Source organism: Eriocheir sinensis, chromosome 8, assembly GCF_024679095.1.
Source record: "Eriocheir sinensis breed Jianghai 21 chromosome 8, ASM2467909v1, whole genome shotgun sequence".
Classification (NCBI taxonomy): domain Eukaryota; kingdom Metazoa; phylum Arthropoda; class Malacostraca; order Decapoda; family Varunidae; genus Eriocheir; species Eriocheir sinensis.
Genome location: NC_066516.1, coordinates 2,930,608 through 2,958,558, shown reverse-complemented (window position 1 = coordinate 2,958,558; position 27,951 = coordinate 2,930,608). Strand labels below are relative to the sequence as shown.

The 27,951-nt window shown below is 42.2% G+C and overlaps 1 protein-coding gene across 1 annotated transcript in view; it reads right to left on the bottom strand.

Moving 5' to 3' along the window:
- The window catches only part of LOC126995373 (CAAX prenyl protease 2-like), a 48,044-nt gene extending 28,062 nt beyond the window's left edge, over positions 1-19,982 (bottom strand). The window contains exons 1-4 of the mRNA XM_050854878.1: positions 19,830-19,982; positions 6,637-6,739; positions 6,340-6,490; positions 2,236-2,403 (exon numbers count right to left, since the gene is read on the bottom strand). Coding sequence (XP_050710835.1) covers positions 2,236-2,403; positions 6,340-6,490; positions 6,637-6,739; positions 19,830-19,924 — 517 coding nt within the window. The 5' untranslated portion in view covers positions 19,925-19,982. The remainder of the gene's footprint in view (positions 1-2,235; positions 2,404-6,339; positions 6,491-6,636; positions 6,740-19,829) is intronic.
- Positions 19,983-27,951: the final 7,969 nt, after the last annotated feature.

Here is a 27,951-nt window from a genome sequence, read left to right as displayed (position 1 = left end):
CACCTCTTTCTCTACATTTTCCTTGTCTTCTTTCAGCTGCTGTTCAATCACTTCTTTGAGGACTACATTTGGTTTTTCATTTTCAACATTCCAGGTCTTCATTTCCCCCAGCACTTCCTCCCTGACCCTTTGTTTTTCCTTGCTCACTATTTCTTTCAGATTTTCATTTTCCTCCTCTATCTATATTAAGCCATAAACTCGCCTCCATTCCATTTTCTATACCCTTCTGACCTATTTTCAATCCTCTGTTCCTCTTACACCCTCAACCCGCCTCCATTTCATCCTCTATTCTATTTCCTTCTATTCCCAGTCCTCTCTATCTTATGTCATTAACTCGTCTCCATTCCTTCCTCTGTACCCTCCGAAAACAATCTCTATCCTCTGTTCCTCTTACACCCTCTACCCGCCTCCATTCCATCCTCTACTCTATTTCCTTCTATTCCCAGTCCTCTCTTTATTTCATTAACTCGCCTCCATTCCTTTCTCTGTACCCTCCGAAACCAATCTCAAGCCTTTATTTCTCTTATATACCCTCAACCAGCCTCCGTTCCATCCTCCGCTCTACTGACTGTTCCTCCATTCCTTCCTCTACCCTACTCGGCCTTCTTACATTCCATCCTCTACCCTCCCTCCTGACCCTTCCTTCATTCCCAGTCCCCTCGGCGTCGCTGGCTCCCCACTGTGACAAATCGCCTCCCGGGGTGCGCCTCGCCCGACCCTGGGACGCCCGTGCTCATCGTCCTCTTAAATCTTACAGCAGAAGCATCAGCAATTGTCCCTCCCTTGCCGGCTGTGCCCTTGCCTTAGATTGGGGGCCAGAGAGATGAGGGGGAGGTAGGGAGTGGCAGTGGGAGAGGGGGGCAGCTGTGTAAAGGGATGGAAGGATTGAAGTAATGCTGCACGGGAGGAAATATGTAGGTGTAGGGTTGTGTAGGTTAGTTGGGTGAGAGAGTGCAGGTGGGGGTTGATGTTTGAAGTGAAGGGATGTTGGATGGGGAGGATAGACGAAGGGGAGATAGGGGGACCGGGGCAGCTAAGTGAGGAATTGTATTGGGGGATGTTGGGTGGACAGACTTTGAAAGGGAAGGATATATGTGAGGGAGCGACAGGGGGACTGGGACAGCTAAATGAGGAAGGAATTTGAGAGGGGGATAATGGATGAAAAAGTGAAGAAGGAGACTGCTAGGTAAAGGAGTAATGATGCATGGAGAGTGGCCGAAGACGATGAAGGAAGAAAAAGTTAGTTTCTAGGTAAAGAAGTATCAGAAATTTTAAATAGGTGAGCAACTAAAAAAGGAGGGCAAGGGATGAAGAGGCGTGTGGGTAGTAAATGGGAAAGGGAAGTTTCATTTAGTCGGCGCAACATCTGTGGTCATATGCCGGAGAGAGACAGAAGGGGAAGGAATTGTAGGAGAAGGGAACAGATCCCAGGAGACGGGACACAACCCCCGATTAATACCTGGTACCCATTCACTGCTGGGTGGACAGGGGCGTAGGGTATCAGAAAAGCCGCCCAAATTTTTCCACTCCGCCTGGGAATCGAACCCGGGCTCTCTCGGTTGTGAGCTGAGTGTGCTAACCACTGCACAACGAAGCCCCCCAGGACACAGTAAAAAAAAAAAAAAAAAAAAAAAAAAAAAAAAAGAGGAAAGGAAGATGCTTGAGAGACAAAGAAATATAGCTTCCCACAAAGAAACATAGAGGTTTGGAACAGATTAAGTGAGGATGTAGTATAGCATAACTTTAAGGAAAAACTGGATAAATACAGATATGGAGACGGGGCCACACGAGCATAAGCCCAGGCCCTGTAAAACTACCACTAGGTAAATACACACTCACACAAACACACACACTCACACACACATGAAATTTTGAAAAAACAAAAAGAGAATTTTAGGCAATTTTACATTGGGAAATAAGAGCATTAAGGAAACATCAATGGAAAAGGACCCGGGAGTATATTGAAAACCACATATTTCATGACATTTCTGAGGGTAATATTACCCTAAAAAGTGTTTGAGTTGGGTCTAGCTGATGATGTGTAATTTTCATCAGGCCTCATACTATAGAGACTGGAAAGAGATCTATTAGCAGGGGTCTACAGAAAGTTCAAATAAGACAATAAATGATATTTATAATACATTTAAAATCATTCTTAAAAAGTAAAACAGCAAAACAGAATAGATATTATGTTAAGAGTTAACCATATTTAAATCATATTTCAGAGGAACTCACCCACACCAAAGAAGAGAGGTGCTATGAAGATTGCCTTCCCAGGACTGACACACTGCAGCAAGATGGGTAACATGCAGGCTCGAAATGTGAATTCTTCAGAGAAAGGAGCTACTAGCTGGTTTCTCCACCAGATAGGGTTTTGTGCCGTGTTATACCAATATAATGGATCTGAAATATTTAACAATTACATCAACAATGGCTACTTACACTTAATATTTAATTTAAAATTTTCAAATACATATAGAACCCGACATAAGAAAAATACAGAACCATAACAAATAAATTACATATACTCTTATCCCCCTTTATTCATGGGGGTTAAGGGACATGAACCCACGCAAATAGCGAATTTTCTGTGAATGTTTGGTGCCCCCCCAAAAAGCCCCAAGACACACAAACAAACACAGAACATTTTTACACAAACAGTACCAAATAAAGCATTTCTGTTACCTGACAGCAGCATAAAATATCATAAGTAGCATTATACATCAGCTCTACGTACTATAGACCGTACTGTGATTCATGTAAACTTTTTACAAATATGTAGTCATTGAAGTCTCACTGTTGGATCTTCACCACAAAGTCTCTGCCATTTTCGTTTTCAACTTCAAATGCTTAACCCGTGTGCTTCAGCTATGGGAAAGCCGAGAAGTGGCCGAGAAACGGCAACATTACACTGCATTTTGAGACTAAGAAAAGAGCATGGAACGTATATCAGAGTACTCCTCTCATAACCATAAAGCCATTAAAAATATTTACTTTTACTCAAACTCCATTCTTTTTGGGTGGTGTTTGTTACAAAATAAACAGTCTCGTGACACGTGGCATCTAGGCGAGTTGCTTGTTGCCTACTTTAGAGAATTTGACAAGTGATTACTGTATGGATAGCTAATTCAGTCTGCCATGACTTTATAGCACCACCTATGACAAATAATCCCACCTCAAGATCACTCACCCACCACAATGACCCAGGGCATGCATGGTGGGTTGCTCTATGCCGCCACTGCCTACAATTAGCTCAAATTAGGGGTTTTGAGCCGAGCCCCAAACGGGATCCGCCGTTTCAGCGGACCAACTCGCAGGAGCCCAAAAATGGGTCCGCCAACGCTGCCGGGTTAGGTATATCATATCATGCAAGCTTTTTACCGATGAATGCTTCCTTCGATAAAATCAGATGATAAGAAATATGAAAGAGATATACAGTACCCTCTCGAGTTTCGTGGTTAGTTCTAAATTCTTACCATCCCGACTTTCATGCATTATCACCCCGAGTTTCGCGCTGCTTTGACACATACGGGTCACGTCTACTTACTGTCAGCGTCACGCACGCTACATTTAAAGGTAATATCACACTGGATGTTTTCCTCCAAACATTGTGGCTTTGGCAAGAGAGAGAGAGAGAGAGAGAGAGAGAGAGAGAGAGAGAGAGAGAGAGAGAGAGAGAGAGAGAGAGAGTCGCTGAAGCCGCAGTTGAAGGTGGCTGCCTTACGATTGGCTGACAGTTCTGAAAACACGCTTGTGATTCGCTGGGAGTCCGATGACGTCATCGCCGACGCTAACCCCATCAGCGGTTTCACTGCCTCAAGGCGGTGTCACAATGGCTGTTTTCGTCCAACCGTTGGGGCTACGGTCAACGCGCCCGTACGCCCAACGGGGAGCGAATTCACGGTTATCCGTAAGCTGGTGTCACACAGGGCTTTTTTCTTACCAACGTGTTGGCAGCAGTGGCAACCAGCAACTCCAACTTTTCCTGGTGTGCGTCACACACGTCCAAGGTCGGTTGCCCGTATCCACATCCACAACGTAAACACAGCACTTGCCCTGTATCAACATGGCGTCATCTGCTAAAGTAAGGGCTGTCGCAGCTTGTGCTGCCATTACCCAATTTATGGACTTGTTGCTGCAGTTAAATGGAAGGAAGAAACAGTTGTTGGTGTGGCATGCACATTCCACAGTGGCCTTCCACATGTTATTGTGTTTATTCTACATTTTCATTGCTTATTTCTGTCTTTGTCTTGTTTATGTTTAAATGACTGGAGTATTGGGATGGGTGTGGAATGTGATAGTTCCTTCATTCCTTGCCTCCACCTTGTGTACTCTGGTTTCAACTCGTGCACATAGAGTTTGTGGGTTATACTTTTAGGTCCTCACGTAGTAGGTGTTTCGCGTAGTGTGAAGACGCATAGTAGGCATGCCTGCTGTACTTCCAGTAAGAAACTACAAGCATTCTGTGGCAGCACACACCAAGAGAAGCACACAGCTACTCAAGGCAAGACTGATACACTGAAAGCAGGTACTCAGCAAATACTGTAATATAAATAGAATTTTTTTAAAAGTCCAATTCTGCTTGAATTTGCTGGGCTTTCATGCAAGAAAGATTTTTAGAGGAAAACCTTGCATCGGTGACACCTGGTAAGGATGAATATGACATGCCCCGGGAGCTTATTTTTCTATTTCCTCTATTTTCCAACACGTCCTCTGCGTGTATTGAAACACACAAGAAATTAATCAAGATCAGGGTATTCGCCGGCTGCTTGGGATTGAACCCGCGACCAACGTGACGGGAGAGCCACTCCTTACCGAGTCGGCCAAAGAGGTACCCCACTGGCTAAGTGGGTTATGGGAGGCTCGTTCATCAGGCATAGTTGCCGCACTACACGACTTTCCCCTCTATGTAGATTAATTTCTGTGTTGAGACCTTTAGACTGACCCATTTTGGTGCACAATTTCACAATGTACCCGTAAAGACATACCTCCAACACTTCCCATTTTCTATTACCCTCGGAGAGCATGGGCCATCCTACCTGTTACCCCTTCGGGGAAACTCAACAGAACCGCAGGATAGGATGCCACCACTATGCCACCAGTGTCATGCCCCGGGAGCTTATTTTTCTATTTCCTCGATTTCCCAACACATCCTCTGCGTGTATCAAAACACACGAGAAATGAATCAAGATCAGGGTATTCGCTGGCTGCCTGGGATTGTACCCACGACCAGTGTGACGGGAGAGCCACTCCTTACCGAGTCGGCCAAAGAGGTACCCCACTGGCTAAGTGGGTTATGGGGAGGCTCGTTCATCAGGCATGGTCGCCGCACTACAAATATACCCGTGTTACTAATATTATTGGCCTGGTTGTACATACAGGTGGTCATAAGTCACATACATTGTAACTTGATGGCTACCTGTATACGGAAATGGTCAAAATAGTGAACTTTTCAGCTCACATAAAACAAGGCTCATTAAATGTGAAAGGTTTGGATCCTTTGAATATAATAGATTTTCAGATATTTTTTATTTATTTTCTGCCTATGGTGATGGTAGGCTTTCTTGGTGGGGGGCCTGATGATCTGCCCCAGCCTGTTATAGTGCAGGCAAGTATTTATAGTGGTGCCATCTTGCTTGGCTCATGCTGTCCCCTGAGGCTCATCTTTGATCCTCTCTTAAGAGAATCTAGAGTCCGGGTTGAGAGGTGGTCTTCAGGACAGTATGTGGGTCATCTTAGGCCACTCAGCAATGACTGAAAATCCCAGATTGTGGCGGCAGGCGGGACATGAACTTGCATCCTCCTGGACAGTGTGTTCACACGCTAACCACTCACCCACCACCTACCTCCCCGAATAATGTCACTCACTTCCCCAATTGGTTTGTTAAAGCAAGGGTTTACTGTACTTGATTATTACAGAAAGAACCATTCATTAGTAAATAATTCCTATGGTATTAAATGCTTCAGCATCCGAAACTGAAAAAAAAAAAAGGCAAAGACTTCGTGATGAGTACCCAACAATAAAGTGAGATTTTACTGACTACGTATTTCTAAGAAATTTACGTAAATTACAGTACATTTTAAAGCAAGTAAAGCTGATGAATGATGGTACTTATGATATTTTATGCTGCTTTCCTGTAACAGAAATGCTTTCTTAGATATGGTTTATGTGCAAGCCTGCTCTTGGTGTTTTTTGCAGGTCTAGAGGATTTTTTGGAGGGCATGCCAAACTTTTGAGTAATTCACTATTTGCAGGGGTCTGAGTCTCCTAACCCAACAAATATTGAGGGACAGGACCTTATGCATATTGTATAAATTGAAATGGAGTTTCACACATACCTAAGTACATGCGGAGAGTGGCTGTCAGTGGAACAGATAGATGTGATTGTACAAGAGGACCCAAAAATAGTATGAAAGTGAGAATAAGTGGCAGAACCAATGCTGGTAGTAGGCCCTCCCATCTAAGGCCCATTTGAGACCATAAGGTCACCTGCAAAAGAGTTGATATTGAGGTCACTAAAGTATATTAAGTTCATGACAAAAATAATATGCACCATCTTTTAAAACGCTGTTTAAAGACAAGACTTCTATAACCTGTAGACATTCATTCAAATGAACAACTTAATTACACCTTACCTCAGGAGAGTCATGACTTCCAAACCATATGACAAAAAATGGTGACACTATCGTCATGAAGAACACACTGATGCATCGTTTCTTAATTGTAGATGGATGGTCTCTGTAGGAAGTATAACAAAAAATTAATTTCTGTCGATAGGAATGTACTATGAAGCTCCACAACACAATTAAGAATTTAATCATCCAAATTGTCAATTCAAATTAACTAACAGTATTCAAATTATACAACACATTAGACAGGCACAACAAACAGGTAATGCTCGCAAAGTATCAGCTAGACATGTTCACTATCAATGCATGGAAATGATGAGTCTAAGAAAAATGTAAAAGTTTGGTAAAAAAACATTAAAAATATGCCTCCTCACAACTGCATTCTCATGATTGTTTTGTGCAAATCTCTCACTATTTCTCACAAAGCACTTCAGGGAGTTACATTTTTCTACTAATTATATTTTTCAGTTTCCAATAAAAGCTTTCCATATTTGGTGAATCAGTGGGTCTAATATTCATCAACAAATAACTACAATTATATCCAATATGCAAAAATTTCTTGACTCCTGTGGAAATAATGAGAAATTAATAAATAAAAAATAAGCTTGTTAAAGCATTCCATCATCAGTCAGATAAAGTTATACTATAAGGTTTTACATTCAATTCCTTGGAACTAGGAGTATAATGGAAGATAATGCCAATATTATTTTTTTCTTAACATAAAAAAAAAAAAGCATATACAATATTACGTCTAATATTTACATAAGAAATGTAAGAGGTGGGCATTTGATGGAGTAAATGAGAATGGCAATACCTTGGTGATTTCAATACAGAGTTATTTATTTTTGGTAAACACCTTTCAGGACAAGTTAATTTACTAGTATAGGTTGGCAAGGGAAAATGTGAGGAACTTAGACTAAATAGCTGTGGATAGTAAGTTGAAGTATGATGTGTTTGATGTAAAGTTTGTGAGAGGAATGTTCAATGGTTCTGATCCCCTTGAGAAAGTTTGCAGAATTAAGGATGAGAGAAATAAACATTAAAAGGGAATGGGAAGATAGAAAATGAGAGGAAGGAACTGGTGAGTGAGAGATTGCATGACAGTGCTTATATGTTAATCTAAAGAAGGAAACAGGAGTTACTGGGAACAGAAAGAGTAGAATAGAACACATTGCTGAAGTGAGGTGTTTGAGATTTTTAAAGAAGTCAGTGAGAAAGTGAATGAATATATGGTGTGTGGCATGGGAAAAAAATGGAATGCAATTCAATTACTTTTTAATCTTCTTCTAAGTTTTGGAGAGTATAAGCTCAAATACACAGGTACCTGCTGCACTTACTATCAAAACATGCAATGGTATGTAAATAATAATCTGTAGAAGTGAGATATGTTTAGGCACTCACAGAATCAAAAACTAACATAGTGGATGTTGCATCACCACAGCCCAAACTGTGTATGCTTTCTTTTGTTTACATGCACCATTTGACTAACTGTATAGAAATGCTCCTGCATTAATGCAATACTGGTGAGTTTCCTCCTTTGAATATCATATATTTTTATATTACTTCATGCCTATTTCTGTATGTAAATATCATTTGAAATATAAAACTTAGCCACTTCTTTGTACAAGAAGAATGTATAGCAGAGAGAATATTGGCACTATCAGGTATTTTTTCATCATTGAAATTGAAGTAGGCCTATAATTGGGTCTATGGAAATATAAAATGTAAATAAGATAAGGAAGGGTTTCAAAAGTAATTTTCACTGTTGAAAATAAATTATGTATGGCACTGACAAATTTCCATGCACAAGCAATATCAAGAAATACTATGGCAAGATTTATCTTTCTTCTCATCGATATATTACTTATATACTTATCATTCTGCTTGATTCCTAAGGACATCCAGAACAGAGGTGGGCGCGGTACTGAAAAATCAGTATGTAGTGTGGTTGCGGTAGTGCGGTACTTTTTCCGGAGTAGTGCGGCTGCGGTAGTGCAGTCACATTTTTTTTATCTTTCCCAGTGCAGTGCTGCGGTAGTCACTAGTCAATATAAAAAAAAAAAAAAAAAAAAAAAAAAAAAAAATTCAATGCCTATCTTGGCTATCCACTGACTAACTAATAACTTGTGATATACAAAAAAAAAAAAAAAAAAATAAATAAATAAATAAAATAAATAAATAAATAAATAAAGGAAGACTGGGGGGAGAGAGGGAGGTAAGGGAGGAGGAAGGGGGGGACAGGGGAGTACAGGATGGGAAGGGGAGGAGGGGAGGGAAGGGAATGCAACTTTCCAAGGGAGGAGTGGAGGGGACAGGGAGGGGGGAGGAGGAGATCAGCGTCATGTGAGAGAGGAGGAAGTGGGGGGTGGGAAGGAAGGAAGGAAGGAAGGAAGGAAGGAAGGGTGGTGCGAGCTGCAGCAGCACTAGCCAGGGATATGGGGGAGTAAAGGAGAAGGGAATTGATGGAATCACAGCAGAAATGTTGAAGTGTGGAGGAGATGAAGTCGTGAAATGGATGGTCAAGATATGTGAAGTAGCATGGGAGGGGGGGGGTGGTGCCAGCAGACTGGATGAAAGCCATCATTGTCCCAGTTTACAAGGGGAAGGGCAGGAGAGGGGAATGTGGGAGCTATAGAGGTATAAGTCTCCTGAGTATACCCGGAAAGGTATATGGAAAAGTCATAACAGAGAGGGTGCAAAGACTTACAAAAGAGAAAATCAGTGAGGAGCAAGGAGGCTTCAGGAAAGGAAGGGGATGTGTGGATCAGATATTTGCCTTCAGGATGGTAGTAGAAAAAAATAATAGCAAAAGGAAAGAAACTATACGCTGCCTTCATGGATTTAGAAAAAGCTTATGAGAGAGTCGACTGGATTGCATTGTGGGATGTTTTAAAGATTTATGGTGTGGGAGGAAAACTGCTTAGTGCAATAAAGTCTTTCTATGAGCATGCATCTGCATGTGTCAAAATTACTGGAGAAACAAGTGAATATTTTGAGATAAAAGTGGGCTTAAGACAAGGGTGCGTCATGTCACCATGGTTATTCAATATTTATATGGATGGTGTCATTAGAGAAATGAAGGGCAAAGTTGGAGAAGTTGGAGTAAGACTGTTCAATGAGGGAAGGAAGTGGGTACTGAATTTGATACTGTTTGCTGATGACACTGTGCTCATTGCTGAAAATGAAAGTGACCTACAAAATTTGGTCAGTGTTTTTGATAGTGTCTGTAATAGGAGAAAGCTGAAAGTAAATGTCAACAAAAGTAAAGTGATGGTTTGTGAGCGAAGTAGAAGTGAGGTTGCAGATTTTGTATGCCCATATAGAGTGGGAATTGAATGTGAAAAAGAATGCAAAATAATTTTGAATGGTGAAGAAATGGAGGAGGTCAATGAGTTTAAGTACCTTGGATCAGTTATGTGTTAGCATGGTGGTATGGAGGGTGAGATAAGAGAAAGGGCATTGCAAGGAAGAAGGGTGGTAGGGTCTTTGGGACGAATCATGAATGGCAGAAGTGTGAGCATGGAAGTAAAGGGAGATTTGAGAAATACAATAATAGTACCAACCCTCACATATGCAAGTGAAACGTGGGCCTGGAATGAAAGTCAGAAGTCTAGAGTGCAGGCAGTGGAAATGAGTTATTTGAGGAGTGCTTGTGGTGTGAGTAGAATGGATGGAATGAGTAATGAAAGTGTGTACGAGCATTTTGGAATGTGTCACAGGGGTGAAGGGAAGAAGTGTGGAGTGGTGGAAGAAGTGAAGCGACAGACCTTAAAGTGGTTTGGCCACATGGAGCGAATGGAGGAGAGTAAGATGACCAGAAGAGTGTATGTGAGTGAGATAGAGGGAAGGGAGGGAATGCTAGAGGACGACCTCCAGTGAAATGGAAGGATAGGGTGCAAGAGTACGTTAGGGAGAGGGGGGAAAGATCTTTGAGAAACTTTGAGCAGGCAAGGAGGGAGTGTCTGGATAGAGAAAGTTGGAAGCTCTTCTGCCGTGGCCATCCCCTGGTGGGAGCTCCTAGGAGCAGGCGTCGATGAAATGATGATGATGATGATGAAGGGGAACGGGTGGAAGGAGAGGAATTCTCCAGCGTATGAGTGAAAACGAAAGATTACTAATATAGGAAAGTCATGACGGGAAGAGTGAAACATTATTCAAACTGTCCAACATATTAAGACAAAACACATCAACTGCAACTGGTAATAGCGACTCCCGTGGGAAAGCTGTAAGCCCTGGCGTCTCAGGCCTCAGCGAAGAAACCAAGTGGAAATTTCAACGAGATGATTATAATAATAATAATAATAAATTATTATAATAATGATAATAATAATAATAATAATAATAATAAATTATTTTTATTATTATTATCATTATTATAATCAAACAATATTGATTTTGGCTACATTGGAGAGAGAGAGAGAGAGAGAGAGAGAGAGAGAGAGAGAGAGAGAGAGAGAGAGAGAGAGAGAGAGAGAGAGAGAGAATTATAAAATAGAGAAGTTACAATGAAGTTAAAAAACAGACATAGTAAGTACTATGGTCTATGTTATGCATCAATGAAAAATTTGTACAGGACATGAGATTGAGCAGCGATCATGTTAGTGCTTGCTTGTACTGTTGTACACTGCCATGTACAGTCGTCGTCAGAGGCAGTCATGGCGCGCCGCCTTGGGTTGAGTGGCAAACAGATTTACTCCAAGTTATTCATTTAGTATTTAATTTTGAACAATAACTGAAAAGTCAGAATGATAGAATCACTGATTCTGATTACTGATACCGAATGACTGAGTCTGATTCACTGTACACACACACACACACACACACACACACACACACAAAAAAAAAAAAAAAAAAAAAATGTGAGCATGCCGCGCTGCAAATGTCTTCGATGGTTTTCTAAGTACCGCAAAAAGCACTGCAGGATTTTTTAGTGCGGTTCGCGGTAGTGCTTTATTTTCAGAAAGTTTGCGGTAGTGCAGTACTTTTTTTGTGATGTGGTACTACCGCATTACCACACTTGCCCACCTCTGATCCAGAAGGCAATAAAAAGCAGAGTTGAGTTGTCATATAGAATGTGTCACTATACACGCAAACACTTTATGTAAATCTTAGCGATGCCCTCCCTTGCCACTCTATTTCTTCTCCAACTCATTGCATAAGAGGAATGGAGTATATTTATTCTTACCAGGTATCACCAGCGACCTGGTCACAGGGGCCACAAAACTTTAACTATTCTTTCCATTATCGTAAATTACCTGCGTTATTCAAGGACTTCTAACAGTTACACTTCAATACAATAAGTGATACTGTTGTTAATAAAAAGTAGTTCATCATTCTCGTTGTTTTATTTATTGATAAACTAGAGAAAATAAATGACCGATGCAAGGTTCTCCTCTTTAAAAATCTTTCCTGCATGAAAACCCTGCAGAATCAAGCAGCATTGATCTTTTAAAGAAATCCATTTATATTACAATATTTGCTGAGTATTCTCCTCTTGAAAGAGTTCAAGTCGTAGGCAGGAGGAAATACAGATGAAGGAAGATTTTTCCAGAGTTTATCAACGTAAGGGATGAAAGAGTGAAGATGCTGGCTAACTCTTGCATAAGGGGCTTGGAGAGTATAGAAGAGTAGGAAGTTGTGTGTGGCGATGCCGCGGGAAGGGGGGAGGCAAGTTCAGAAAAGCAGTCAGCATGAAAATATCAATAGAAGATAGAGAGGCAACATGGCAGCAGAATTTAAGAGGTAGAAGACTATCAGTAAGAGGAGGAGAGCTGATGAGAAGAAGAGCCTTAGACTCCGCTCTGTCCAGAATAGCTGTGTGAGTGGAGCCCCCCCACACGTAAGATGCATACTCCATACGAGGGCGGACAAGGCCCCTGTATATGGATACCAACTGTGCGGGGGAAAAGAACTGGCAGAGACGATACAGAATGCCCAACCTCGAGGAAGCCGATTTAATGAGAGAGGAACATAAGAACATAAGAACGTAGGAGTCTGCAAGAGGCCAGTAGGCCTGTACAAGGCAGTTAAGATTTTGAGTTAAGGATAGACCGAGGATATTTAGTCCTAGTATTGAGGAGGGCGTGTTGTCAAGATGCCTGACGCCCTAATGTTTTTGATAAATTTTGTTTTTTTCACTCTTATTATCAATAGACATGAAGCCCCACTGTACACCCATAGTCTAAGGGATAAGTGTAATTTTTTTTGTGATTTAGTGGAGTGTGCCAATTGTTTGCAGATAATCAACATTAACGGAAGTCTGTACCTTAATCTTCACGAATGTGGGGATCACTTGCATTCCTATCTCTATAACAATTTATCTCACAATTCAGAAACTTTACATGTTAATGGTTTATAGTCTGCCTTCATACACTTATTGTAAGAATGTTTGCTCTCTGGATTTCTTGTTTGATTTCTAATCATCATCATTATCATCATCTCATTGACGCCTGGTCCTAGGAGCTCCCACCAGGGGATGGCCACGGCAAAAGAGTTTCCATCTTTCTCTATTCATACACTCCCTCTTTGCCTGCTCAAAGTTTCTCAAGGATCTTTCACCCCTCTCCCCAACGTACTCCTGCACCCTATCCCTCCATTTCACTGGAGGTCATCCTCTAACATTCCCTCCCTCTATCTCACTCACATACACCCTCCTGGTCATCTTACTCTCCTCCATTCGCTCCATGCGACCAAACCACTTTCAAGTCTGTCATTTCATTTCTTCTACCACTCCACACTTCTTCCCTTTACCCCTATGATACATTCCTAAACACGCATACACACTTTCATTACTCATTCCATCCATTCTACTCACACCACAAGCACTCCTCAAATAACTCATTTGCCTGCACTCTAGACCTCTGACTTTCATTCCAGGCCCACGTTTCGCTTGCATATGTGAGGGTTGGTACTATTACTGTATTTCTCAAATCCCTCTTTACCTCCATGCTCACACTTCTGCCATTCATGATTCGTCCCAAAGACCCTACCACCCTTCTTCCTTACAATGCCCTTTCTCTTGTCTCTCCCTCTGTGCCACCATGCTTACACATAACTGATCCAAGATACTTAAACTCATTAACCTCCTCCATTTTTTCACCATTCAAAATTATTTTGCATTCTTTTTCACATTCAATTCCCACTCTATATGGGCATACAAAATCCATGACCTCACTTCTACTTTGCTCACAAACCATCACTTTACTTTTGTTGACATTTACTTTCAGCTTTCTCCTTTTACATACACTATCAAAAACACTGACCAAATTTTGTAAGTCACTTTCATTTTCTGCAATGAGCACTGTGTCACCCACTTCCTTCCCTCAGCATACATTTTTTACTCCAACTTCGCCCTTCATTTCTCTCATAACACCATCCATACAAATATTGAACAACCATGGTGACATGACACACCCTGCCTTAACCCGTGGGCTTTGGCTATGGGAAAGCTGAGAAGTGGCTGAGAAACGACAACATTACACTGCATTTTGAGACTAATAAAAGAGCATGGAATGTATATCAGAGTACTCCTCTCATAACCATAAAGGCGTAAAAAATATTTACTTATACTCAAACTCCATTCTTTTTGGTTGGTGCTTGTTACAAAATAAGCAGTCTCGTGACACGTGGCATCAAGCCGTGAGTCGCTTGTTGTCTTCTTTAGAGAATTTGACAAGTGATTACTGTATGGATAGCTAATTCAGTTTGCCATGAACTTTCTGCATCACCTATGACAAATAAGCCCACCTCAAGATCAATCACCCACCACAATGACTCAGGGTATGCATGGTGGGTTGCTCTATGCCGCCACTGCCTACAATTAGCTCGAATTAGGCATTTTGAGCCAAGCCCCAAATGGGGTCTGCCGTTTCAGCGGACCGACTCGCGGGAGCCCAAAAATGGGTCCGCCGACGCTGCCGGGTTAAGCCCACTTTTATCTCAAAATGTTCACGTGTTTCTCCACTAATGTTGACACATGCAGATGCATCCTCATAGAAGGACTTTATTGCATTGACGCTTTCTATCCGTGACGCAGACGTCGGTGTCACAGTATGGAAAGGGTCAAGAGGAAATTGAAGAGGATTAATCCTCTTCTAAACCCTCTCAATCCTCCTCTAAATTCCTCTTAATCCTCTTCCATTTCCTCTTAAGAGGTTTAGAAGAGGACTAAAACCCTTTCCATACAGCGATGCCGTCGGACGCCGATGTCGGTGTCGCTGGAATGAAGGGGTTAAGCAGTTTTCCTCCCACACCATATATTTTTAAAACATCCCACAATGCCATTCAATCGACTCTCTCATAAGCTTTTTCTAAATCCATGAAGGCAGCGTATACTTTCTTTCCTTTTGCTATTATTTTTTCTACTACCATCCTGAAGGCAAATATCTGATCCACACATCCCCTTCCCTTCCTGAAGCCTCCTTGTTCTTCAATGATTTTTCTCTTCTGTAAGTCTTTGCACCCTCTCTATTATGACTTTTCCATATAACTTTCCAGGTATACTCAGGAGACTTATACCTCTATAGCTCCCACATTCCCCTCTCCTGCCCTTCCCCTTGTAAACTGGGACAATGATGGCTTTTGTCCAGTCTGCTGGCACCTGCCCCTGTTCCCATGCCACTTCACATATCTTAACCATCCATTCAGTAACTACATCTCCTCCACATTTCAACATTTCTGCTGTGATTCCATCAATTCTTGCTGCCTTTCCATTTTTTAATCTTTTTATTGCTTGATTTCCTTCATCATATGTTATACTTCCTTCTTTATATACTCCTCCTATACTACACCCAAAACTGCTGCTGTTAGCTGCTGGAGGTCAATCTTCAAAATTCATTAAGTTTTTAAAATATTCTCTCCATCTCTCTTTCACAGCTTTCCATTCCATTCCCATCCATAACTTCATTTATTTTACTTTGGGAGATATTTTCTGCATTTCTTTTGTTTTTTTACTTCTTTCCAATATGATGTTCTGTTCCCTTTATATTTTCACTTAGTCTTTTTCCAAAGTCCTCATCAACTCTATTCTTACTTTCTTTTACTGCTTGTTTTAATTTCATATTGCATTCTCTATATTTATTTTTCCTTTCCCTTTTTACCTACTCAGCCACATTTCTTTCTTGAGTTTTCTTAAAAAGTTCCCTTTTCTCTTTTACTATCCTCCTTATCTCTTCTGTTGACCATGGATTTCCTTTTCTTTTTCCATCCCTCACCACTTTCATCCCTGACACTTTTTTTGTTGAAGTTAACATTACTTCTTTAAATGTTCCAAAACCTTTTTCCATATCTGTACCATCTTTTACACTTTCCCATTTCTCACTCAAGGCCTCTGCCATTTCACATTTATACTCATCTTTTATTTCTTTTTCCTGTAGCTTTTCTATCTTCAATATTTCCTTTTTTACTTCACCTTTCTTTTTCACACACCCACTTTTCCTTCAACTTTAATTTTGCCAGCACTGCAAGATGGTCAGAGCCATCGATCATTCCTCTTACTACCTTCGCATTACAAATATCTTTTCTATGTCTTCCATCTACTGCCACATAATCAATCAATCCTTTCTGCTCATAATCTTCTCCCCACCTCCAAAGTATCGGTGGATATTCTTGTGCTGAAAAAAGGTGTTCGCTAGGAACATTCCCCTCTCAGCACAAACGTCCACCAGCCACTCTCCATTTTGATTCTTCCCAGGTATCCCCCATTTTCCCACCACATCCATCACACATTCATCATCCACTTTAGCATTCATATCTCCCATCATAATAAGTTTCCTTTCTTTCTCAGAACTCTTCAAACATACATTCACTTCCTCCCCAAAAGCTTCCCTTTCCCACAGTCCTTTTTTACTTTTCACATTTACTGGTGCTAAAATACACCCCCATGCATACTTTACTAAACCTACTTTTCCTTTCACCCACACAATTCTTGATCTCTTCCAACCATAATCAGTCACACCATTCCACACTCTTTCAGACATCACAATAGCACATCCTTCCTTACTCCTGCCTCTATACTTCTCATCCACCCCCGTCCATACAACCCCCCCAGGCACACCCTCCCATATACCTTCTCTACCATCATTCATACCTGTTCCTCTAATATGCATTTCACTCACTCCCAACACATCCACTTTACCATTCACAAAATTTTCAATCATCCCTCTCCTCTTTTCTTCATCACCCAACCCATTCACATTAATAGACACCATTCTCAAGCATTCCCTACTCTCCTGCCACCCCATGGCCATTGCTCCTGCCTTTAAACTTGATAAAAGTATTAGAGGCCACCAATGGGTGGCCAGTCCAATGTAGTTTTATATAGACTTGCTCCTTGTCCAGGCTAAAAGGATTAAAAACAAACAGCTGATGGTTGCTGCCCTCCTCCCCGTTGGTTTCTACTCTGGCAAAGAAATCATTGTGATGGGTTATAGGGCCTAGCATCTAGCTTTCCACCCTGCTAGGCATCAACATTTCAATCCGGCCTGCAAAAGTACAGGAAAAAAATGCCAAACAGCGGTGGCGGAGGCTGAGTGGTCAGTGTGTTGACGTGGTGAGCCTGTGGACCTAGGTTCAAGTCCCACCAAAACACGCTGATTTTTCAAACCATTGCCGAGTGGCGAAAGATTACCCACATGCTGCCCAGATATTCGATCAACCCTAACTTCAGTGATTTTAGTCAAGAGGAGTACTGGGGAGCAGAATGGTTTAAGCAAGAGTCATATACCACAGCAGCCACCAAAAATAAAATTCGCCTGCACCGCCAACGGGCTGGGGTCATCGAAGAGACCCCTGCAGGCAACCTACCAGCGCTTTAGGCAGAAAAAAAAAAAAACCTCCACAGTGACATCAACTCAGCTGACCTGTCTCCCAACCCCACACAATGGGTGTGCTGTCAACCATAATTATGGCATTTCTGCAATAGACTGTCTGCTAAATCCCAAATTTTTTATAAAATATGGCTACTGTAGGTACCTATGGAATAACAGAACCCATAAGTAAAGTTCCAGTGGTGAGTCATGCAGGTCAGGTCAAGAATGGGTTGAGGCAGGGCCGCTGGGGCTGGTAAGTTGTTGTAAAGTTCTTTCTACTCCCTAACAAAATGCAGATCATTCATAAAAAAGAAAAAATTGTGTACAAGTGAAAGAGAGAAGAGTGTATGTGAGCACACGATACGGGAGGTCAATTGGAAATGTGGCAGAAGGGTGAAGCGGGGGAGCTACGTCACGGCTGCCACTTTAGACTGTATGGACCATAGACACACACTGCCCAGTAGACTTTGTTTTCACCAATGCCAACTGACATGCCTGTAGGTACATGTTCAGTTGACCCACCACCAAAATGGCCTTGTTTGATAAATCCCAGCATTTACCAGCGTGGCCCAAAAAGTTAATTAAAGACAAAATTTGTTATATTGAGGTCCATAAAAGCAAGGGCTTACTGTACTTCACCCATAAGGTGGCTCAGCATATTTGTAAGTGAACAATGGTATAAGTGAAAACATTTAATTTTGTTTAAGCAGGGGTGTGGAGTTGGAGTTAAAATTTTTTGGCTCTGACTCCAGGAAACTTTAAAGTTGCGACTCCGACTCCGGCCCCCATGCCCCTCCCCCTCTATTACAAATCTTTTCTTTTTTTTAGATGCTGCCTGTAATGCCAGTAGACTCGCTTGAGGTCTTTTTTTTACATGTATTTACATCCAAATTATGTGTACTCTATATAGACAAGATCTTGATAATGTAGAAGAAAAAACTTCACAACTACGTTACACGATAAATGATTACATTATGGAGTCAGAGTCGGGGGTATTTTTACTGACTCAGACTCCGGCCAAAAGTAGCCAAATCCGACTCCACACCCCTGGTTTTAAGATTGACTTTTGAAAAAGTTCAACTGATGAATAATTTCTTTAACAATGGGGTAATGTTAATAGTAGAAAACTTTATGTAATGGATGGATAAATTCATGGGTTTTGATGATTGATGGTAGCAAGTATATTACACAGATGTCTTAAGTAGGCTGACTGGCCTTGTAGTCTTTTAACATTCTATTAATATTTAAGTTAGGAATTGTGCTGATTTTCACTAAATTTCGTTATAGGAGGAGGTAATTTTCAACAAATTCAAGAGTATAAAGTGATTCAGCACACATCATAATCCCTTAATCACTTGTTATTTTGAGATAAACACAAAATGCAAATTATAATAAGGTAAATTTTGTAAAATTATTGTTATTATGTATTACATTTCAATTACTGGATAAAATACCATGAGTATCTCTCTCCAGCCACCTATAACTTCCACTCTTGCTTCCTGGCTTTGGTTGTCTCCTCAGCCCGTTGCTTAGAGTCACTACATTAATTTTTAGCAACTATAGGCTACTATTTTTTAAGTTTATGTGGGGCTCTATTATTGTCAGGAAATGCAGAGTGGCAGCGCATAAGGTCAGTGGTGGCCTTCCTTCACAATCTTGAATTGAGTATAATTCACCGTACTTTGTTTGTGCAGTATTCTCAAAATAGCATGTGACCAAGGGTTCTCTTGTATGCTGATTTGGTTTCTGCTTTCAAAATTGTGGAAAACTACCTGATAGAAAAAACTTGGAGGGACCTAAGACAAATATTTTTCAATTTTTTATATCTTTCGTTTGCAGGCAAACTTTAAAATTCAGCATAAAAATAAGCTGGAAATAACTGTTGTAGGCTAACCAATGAACACTATTGCAACTGCCACAAAAAAATGGAAGTCTTAAGCCTTACCCAGAGTACAGACATCCAAGGCAACAAACACATAATATTGAGGCGACACAACTGGAGACTATCACGTGACACAGCATGCAGGTCCTACAACAACCAAACAGTTAAATCCACATAAGGAATTTTCACATACCTTGTTCTGAAATTAACACATTGGACAGGTGACGACCCAGAAAGAGAGGAAGAGGTTTAATTTGTAAATGTTCCTCTGGCTCTAGATTAACACCCCCACCCCTCCCTTCTACTTGACATGCCCCTCGACCAAGCCGCGGCACAAACCACTCAGTACTTTTTCTCAGTATTGCCTCAAGTATCTACACTTATCAACAAATACCTGTGCGTGATGGCATGCGGCACACTAACCCACTATAACACTGACGATTCAATTTCAGGAATGTCTGTTTGGCTACATGGGGAGCGACTGACGGGTATGGCCTGTGTTCCCTTACCTTCCCTGAGTTGCATTCCACACGTAGAGACTCCCGACGTAGAGGAAGGACAGCAGGAAGCACGCGAAGACCTCCTTCAGACACGAGCCACTCATGGTGACCCGCCGCCGCCACTGTTTACTTTGGCTCCCTCCTGTGGTGCCACACTTTCAGTTGGGAGTTATCGTACTACCTCCTCAATATTGTGTTTTCTCAGTAGAATTGTTGTACACGCTCCTAAAAATTATCGTCCTCTTATCGTACACACACACACACACACACACACACACACATATATATATATATATATATATATATATATATATATATAGATATATATATATATATATATATATATATATATATATTTTTTTTTTTTTTTTTTTTTCAACAAAGGGGGCAGCTCAAGGGCACACACAAAAAAACAATAATAAAAAAGCCCGCTAGTCTCTGCTCCTAAAAAAAGAATCAGAAGAGGTGGCCAAAAGCAAGGTCAGATTCGGAAGGAGAGGTGTCTTGAAACCCTCCTCTTGAAAGAGTTCAAGTCGTAGGCAGGAGGAAATACAGATGAAGGAAGATTGTTCCAGAGTTTACCAGCGTGAGGGATGAAAGAGTGAAGATGCTGTTTAACTCTTGCAAAAAGGGTTTGGACAGTACAGGGATGAGCATGAGTAGAAAGTCGTGTGCAGCGGGGCCGCGGGAAGGAGGGAGGCATGCAGTTAGCAAGTTCAGAAGAGCAGTCAGCGTGGAAATATCGATAGAAGATAGAAAGAGAGGCAACATCGCGGCGGAATTTAAGAGGTAGAAGACTATCAGTAGGAGGAGGAGAGCTGATGAGACGAAGAGCCTTAGCCTCCACTCTGTCCAGAAGAGCTGTGTGGGTGGAACCCCCCACACGTGAGATGCATACTCCATACGAGGGCGGACAAGGCCCTGTATATGGATAGCAACTGTGCGGGGGAGAAGAACTGGCGGAGACGGTACAGAACGCCCAACCTCGAGGAAGCTGATTTAGCGAGAGAGGAGATGTGAAGTTTCCAGTTGCGATTTTGAGTAAAGGATAGACCGAGGATGTTTAGTGTTGAAGATGGTGATAGCTGAGTGTTGTCGAAGAATAGGGGATAGGTGTTTGGAAGATTGTGTCGAGTTGATAGGTGGAGAAATTGAGTTTTTGAGGCATTGAAGGACACAAGGTTCCTTCTGCCCCAATCGGAAATGATAGCAAGGTCTGAGGTTAAGCGTTCTGCAGCCTCCAGTCTGGAGTCGTGTACTTCCTGTTGTGATGGTCTTCTATTGAAAGAAGTTGAATAATGCAGAGTGGAGTCGTCGGCGTATGAGTGGACAGGACAGTATGTTATGGAAAGAAGATCATTGATGAATAACAGGAAGAGAGTGGGTGATAGGACAGAGCCCTGTGGAACACCACTGTTGATAGGTTTAGGGGAAGAACAGTGACCGTCTACCACCGCAGAGATAGAACGGCCGGAAAGGAAACTGGAGATAAAGGAATAGAGAGAGGGATAGAATCCGAAAGAGGACAGTTTAGAAAGCAAAGACTTGTGCCAGACTCTATCGAAGGCTTTCGATATGTCTAGCGCAACAGAGAAAGTTTCACCGAAACGGCTAAGAGAGGATGACCAAGAGTCAGTTAAGAGAGCAAGAAGATCGCCAGTAGAACGCCCCTTGCGGAACCCAAACTGGCGATCAGATAGAAGGTTAGAAGTGGAAAGGTGCTTTTGAATCTTCCGGTTAAGGATTGATTCAAAAGCTTTAGATAGACAGGAAAGTAAAACTATAGGGCGGTAGTTTGAGGGATTGGAACGGTCACCCTTCTTAGGCACAGGCTGTACAAAGGCATACTTCCAGCAGGAAGGAAAGGTAGATGTTGATAGGCAGAGACGAAAGAGTTTGACCAGGCAGGGTGTCAGCACGGAAGCACAGTTTTTAAGGACAATAGGAGGCTCTCCATCAGGTCCATAAGCCTTCTGAGAGTTGAGGCCAGAGAGGGCATAGAAAACATCATTTGGAAGAATCTTAATAACAGGCATAAAGGAGTCAGAGGGGGGATGAGTAGGAGGAATATGCCCAGAATCGTCCAAGGTGGAGTTCCTACAGAAAGTTTGAGCGTAGAGTTCAGCCACAGAGACAGATGAGATGGCAGTGCTGCCGTCAGGGTTAAGGAGAGGAGGGAAAGAGGAAGAAGTGAAATTGGAGGAGATATTTTTGGCTAGATGCCAGAAGTCACGGGAAGAATTAGAAGAAGCAAGGTGTTGACATTTTCTATTGATAAAAGAAGTTTTGGTAAGTCGGAGAATAGATTTGGCACGATTCCGGGCTGAAATGTAAAGGTCATAGTTAGCGGGAGTTCGAAGGCTCTGGAACCTTTTGTGAGCTGCCTCTCTATCTTTAATAGCACGAGAACAAGTATGATTAAACCAAGGTTTTTTAGCATGAGGAGTAGAGAAAGTACGTGGAATGTATGCCTCCATTCCAGAGACAATCACCTCTGAGATACGCTGGGCACACACAGAGGGGTCTCTCTCCTGGAAGCAGTAATCATTCCACGGGAAATCAGAAAAGTACATCCTCAGGTCGTCCCACCGAGCTGAAGCAAAATGCCAGAAGCATCGCCTTTTCGGTGGGTCCAGAGGATGTACAGGAGCGATAGAACAGGAAACAGAAATAAGGTTATGATCGGAGGAGCCCAACGGAGAGAACAGTTTGACAGAGTAAGCAGAAGGATTAGAGGTAAGGAAGAGGTCTAGAATGTTGGGTCTGTCTCCAAGACGGTCGGGAATACGTGTAGGGTGCTGAACCAACTGCTCTAGGTCGTTGAGGAGAGTAAAGCTTTAGGCTTGTTCACCAGGCTGGTCAGTGAAAGAGGATGAAAGCCAAAGCTGGTGGTGAACATTGAAACCTCCCAAGATGGATATTTCAGCGAAGGGAGAGTGAGTCAAGATGTGCTCCACTTTAGAATTCAAATAGTCAAAGAATTTTACATAGTTAGTAGAGTTAGGTGAGAGATAAACAGCACAGATGTATTTGGTAATAGAATGACAATGAAGTCTAAGCCAGATGGTGGAAAATTCAGAAGAGTCAAGGTCGTGGGCACGAGAGCAAGTGATGTCGTTGCGCACGTAGGCGCAACATCCAGCTTTGGATTAAAATTTAGGATAGAGATAGTAGGAGGGAACAGAGTAGAGGTTGCTGTTAGTGGCCTCAGAAATCTGTGTTTCGGTGAGGAAGAGAAGATGAAGTTTAGAGGAGGAGAGATGGTGTTCCACAGATTGAAAATTAGAACGAAGACCGCGAATGTTGCAGAAATTGATAAGGAGGAAGTTCGATGAGTTATCAGGACACCTCTCAAGTCGGCATCCAGAAGGGGTGTCCTCCCTGGGGGAATTTATGGTCCCCCCCCTCGCGGGGACTCCGAGGCAGTGTTGTTTTTCGCCATTTTGAATTTTGAATTTTGGAAATAGGTGTGTGTGTTGTGTGAATGTAGTGTGGTGTAGAAAGAGAGAGGAACTGTCTTCAGAGAGCATGCTGAACTGCTCTCTGGTGTTGATGAGACAAAAAGGAAATGGTTAGTGAGGACATGGGAAGGGTCTTTGAAGGGCTTCAGCACCCTCCTCGCTTCCCATATATCCTCACCGGGAGTAGCTCACGCCCGTTCGGTAGGTGTCTTTCTACCTCCTCCTCCTTCTCAAAAGCTTTAGAAAGACAGGAAAGTAAAGCTATAGGGCGGTAGTTTGAGGGATTGGAACGATCAACCTTCTTATGCACAGGCTTTATGTAAGCGTACTTCCAGCAGCAGGAAATGATTAATGTTGAAAGGCAGAGACGAAAGAGTTTGACCAGGGAGGGTGTCAGCACGGAAGCATAGTTTTTAAGGACAATAGGAGGCACTCCATCAGGCCCACAAGCCTTTTGAGGATTGAGGCCAGAGAGGGCATATAAAACATCATTCTTAATTAGAATCTTAATAACAGGCATAAAGAAGTCAGGGGGGGAATGTGTTGGAGGAATATGCCCAGAATCGTCCAGAGTGGAGTTTTTAGCGAAAGTTTGAGAGAAGAGTTCAACCTTAGAGATAGTAGAGATAGATGTGACGGCAGTGGTGCCGTCAGGATTAAGGAGAGAAGGGAAAGATGAAGAAGTGAAATTGGAGATATTTTTGGCTACGTGCCAGAAGTCTCTGGAAGAATTAGAGAAAGCAAGGTTGTGGCATTTTCTATTGATGAAAGTATTTTTGACGAGTCGAAAAACAGATTTGGCATGAATCCGGCCGGAAATGTTAAGATCAAGATTAGCAGGAGTGCGAAGGCCCTGGCACCTTTTGTGAGCTGCCTGTCTATCTTTGATAACACGAGAACAAGCGTGATTAAACCAAGGCTTTTAGCATGTGGGGTAGAGAAAGTACGTGGAATGTGTGCCTCCATTCCAGAGACAATCACCTCAGTGATGCGCTGGGCACACACAGAGGGGTCTCTCTTCTGGAAGCATTAATAATTCCACGGGAAATCAGAAAAGTACATCCTCAGGTCGTCCCACCGAGCTGAAGCAAAATGCCAGAAACATCGCCTCTTCGGTGGGTCCAGAGGCTGTACAGGAGCGATAGGACAGGATACAAAAATAAGGTTGTGATCGGAGGAGCCCAACGGAGAGAACAGTTTGACAGAATAAGCTGAAGGATTAGAGGTTAGGAAAAGGTCAAGAATGTTGGATGTGTCTCCAAGGCAGTCGGGAAGAGGAGTAGGGTACTGAACCAACTGCTCTAGATAAATGAGGATTGCAAAGTTGTAGGCTTGTTCACCAGGCTGGTCAGTGAAAGAGGATGAAAGCCAAAGCTGGTGATGAACATTGAAATCTCCTAAGATAGAAATTTCAGCGAAGGGAGAGTGGGTCAAGATGTGCTCCACTTTGGAATTCAAATAATCAGAGAATTTTACATAGTTGGAAGAGTTAGGTGAGAGATAAACAACACAGATGTATTTAGTAATAGAGTGACAATAAAGTCTTAGCCAGATGGTGGAAAATTCAGAAGAGTCAAGGTCGTGGGCACGAGAGCAAGTGATGTTGCGTACTTAGACGAAACATCCAGCTTTGGATTGAAATTTAGGATAGAGATAGTAGGAGGGAGCAGAGTAAAGGTTACTGTCAGTAACCTCAGAGACCTGTGTTTCGGTGAGGAAGAGAAGGTGAGGTTTAGCGGAGGAGAGATGGTGTTCCGCAGAATGAAAATTAGAACGAAGACCACGAATGTTGCAAAAGTTGGTAAAGAAGAAGCGTGAGGACGTCCAGGACGTCCACCTCTCGGGTCGATTGCCAAAAGGGGAGTCCTCTCTGGGGGAATTTGTGGTCCTCCCTTCAGGCGGGGACTCCGAGGCATTGCTGTGTCGCCATTTTGAATTTGAAAATTTTGGGAAATGGTGTGTGTATTGTGTGTATGTAGTGTGGTGTGGAAAGAGAGATTAAAATAGGGAAACGAAAACTGAGGACACAGTAAGGGTCTTTGGTGGGCTTCCTATATATACCTTACCGGAAGTGGCTTACGCCCGTTTCGGTAGGCGTCTTCCTACCTACTCCTTATAAATGCCTATTTGATTTCATTTCAGGCACATCAAAAGTCATTATGGCTCTGCAAGTGCAAATTAAGATTATTTAAATTATTTACTGCATGTAAATAACGATTAATATTCGAAATAACTTGAAATAGTCAATAATAACTGCTGAATGTGATGCTGCTATTTCGAATAATTCATGTTATTTACATGCAATAATTAATAAAATTCCTTATGCATAGGCACTTCGAAAAAATAAATGGGGATTCACAGAACGAATTATGAATTGGTTGGATACGTAAATGATGGCACGCTTCAATTTAAATAAACACTCCCTAACTCCAATTACCACTAAATAACCGTACTCACCTGGTCTAGATGCAGAACCAGCGTCGAGCGTTACAAAGATCAAATTCCCTATACCACGGATCCGTAATGTATAGAGAGATTTCGGTGATATATATTAATCGCCCGAAAACCACACGGGAAATCAGTACAATGTATACTTAGCTCTGGTGGTTTATGATTTATGGAATGAGGCGAGGCGTAGTGATGTTTGAGTCGGCTGATTGAATTTTCTGCAGATGCTTATGGGCCATGGACAATGTAGATTTATGCTACATTGAGCATTGTACTTATATACATGTGTACAATAAAAGGTCAACTATGAAGGTTGTGGAAAGGCGGACTGTATAATTCACTCGGGGAAGAGGATGTTGACGGGCCGCTGTCTCATAATCGAGGGAGAGGCTCCGGGGCCTCAGTGTACATGACGTCAGTTATGGTGAAGCTTCGAAACTTCGATGCGTGACGTCACTTATCTGTCACGTCAGCCAGTTCACCAGACAGGAATCGCTGGTGTAATGGTTTCTCTTATTTAACATTTTTACCGTCACAAGTTAATAATTTTACTAATTACTTGAAGTGCTGTTGACCCCAGATAGGGCAAAATTTCTCCCTACTGACATACATTATAATGAGAGGTATTTTTATATACAAAAAATTCCGACAGGCACTTGCAGAGCCAGATGCCATTTTATGTACCTGCAATGAGATGAATTATAGGTATTTGAAAGACCATAGATCGTTTGAGTATGATCTGACTATATTGTTTGATACAAACTTGCCTTTCGTGTGCCTGTATGGTATATTATCGATGCAAATCGACATGTTTGCGGTTTATATAAGAGGCCTTGAGGGTTCTTTGTTTACACAAACATTTAAATACATCACTGAAAATAAAAAGTTGAGCTTCACCCAATCACGAGCTAAAGTCGGCCATACACACGCAGGCCCGCCCTGTGCAGCCGACAAAACGGGTCGGGGCTAGAGGCGGCCTGTGTGTGTATGGGGGATGGTTTTCATTCGGCCAGCTGTCGCGGAGGCTGGATGGAGAACAGTCGGCGCTTGAAAATTCCCTCCAGCGCCGCCTGCCGCCTGCGTGTGTGTGGGCGGTAAGGCGCTACCATGGTGTTGACAACATCGCTACAATGATGATGTCTGACGTTTGGGAGGATAAAGAGTTTAGTTGCGAGCTTATAGAACCTAATAAATAATTTTTATGTTGTATAATCCACACGAAGCAATTTCCAGCATGTCATTGTCGGAGAGCGGATCCATGTCGTCATCACGGTGGTCCGACGTGAACTGTATGTTTTCATGATGCGAGCTGTGTGTGTGTGGGCCTCGACGACCCGCTCCTTTTCGTCAGCCGGACAGACCGGGCCTGCGTGTGTATGGCCGGCTTAATAATGTGCAGGTGCCACATTTACGTTCACGAGTGGACAGATAGAATGAAACTGACTATAGTAAGCCGTATTATTTTCGACCGTGGTCCTGTTAGGCCATTAGAACTTTAGGCCGATTGCAGCTTTAGCCATACGACGTTTAGGCCGTAAGACATTCTGGCAGTAAAATGGTTTGGCCACATTGTTCTCTAATAAGTTTAATTTCATATATTTTATTTAAAAATCTAACCTCTCATTTTTTGTTACAATTTGAAGAATTTGACACTTATCTAAGTTTTGAAGGAAATCTCCTATCTATCAGACTAAGTTGAAATTCAAACAATCTTGGAGACTTTGCCTGTCCTGATCTAAGAAGGCCGAGTTTACAATCAACGTGTCACCCAGCCAAAGGGGGGGCGAGATAGGCGAGTCACTCAGTCGAGGGAATATTGAGGACAGAATGGTGAAGGAAGAAGATATATAGGTCTAAGAGGAGAAAAAATGGAACGGAAAAGAAGGGGAAAAAGAGGGGAAATAAGAAAGGAGAAACATAAGAACAAAAAGAAAAAAAGCGTGTTCACCCCCACTTGACCTCCACAGTCACCCCCTACTCTTGTATGGGGAGTGTGGGTGGCTGTTGACTAGTACATTGGGGTTCTTGGTAGGGGGTGATAGAGGGTGGCTGGGTGGTGGTGTAAAAGTGTAAATGAAAGGGAGCGGCGAAACATAATATGGAGACCATCAGATGCCGCTGGAGTTTCATCAGATGATAGAGTAACTAATCTAAGTATAAGTGAAACTTTTCCAGCCTCTTCTGAAGATGATCTTGAAGAAGACGAGTAGTTTGGGGTTACA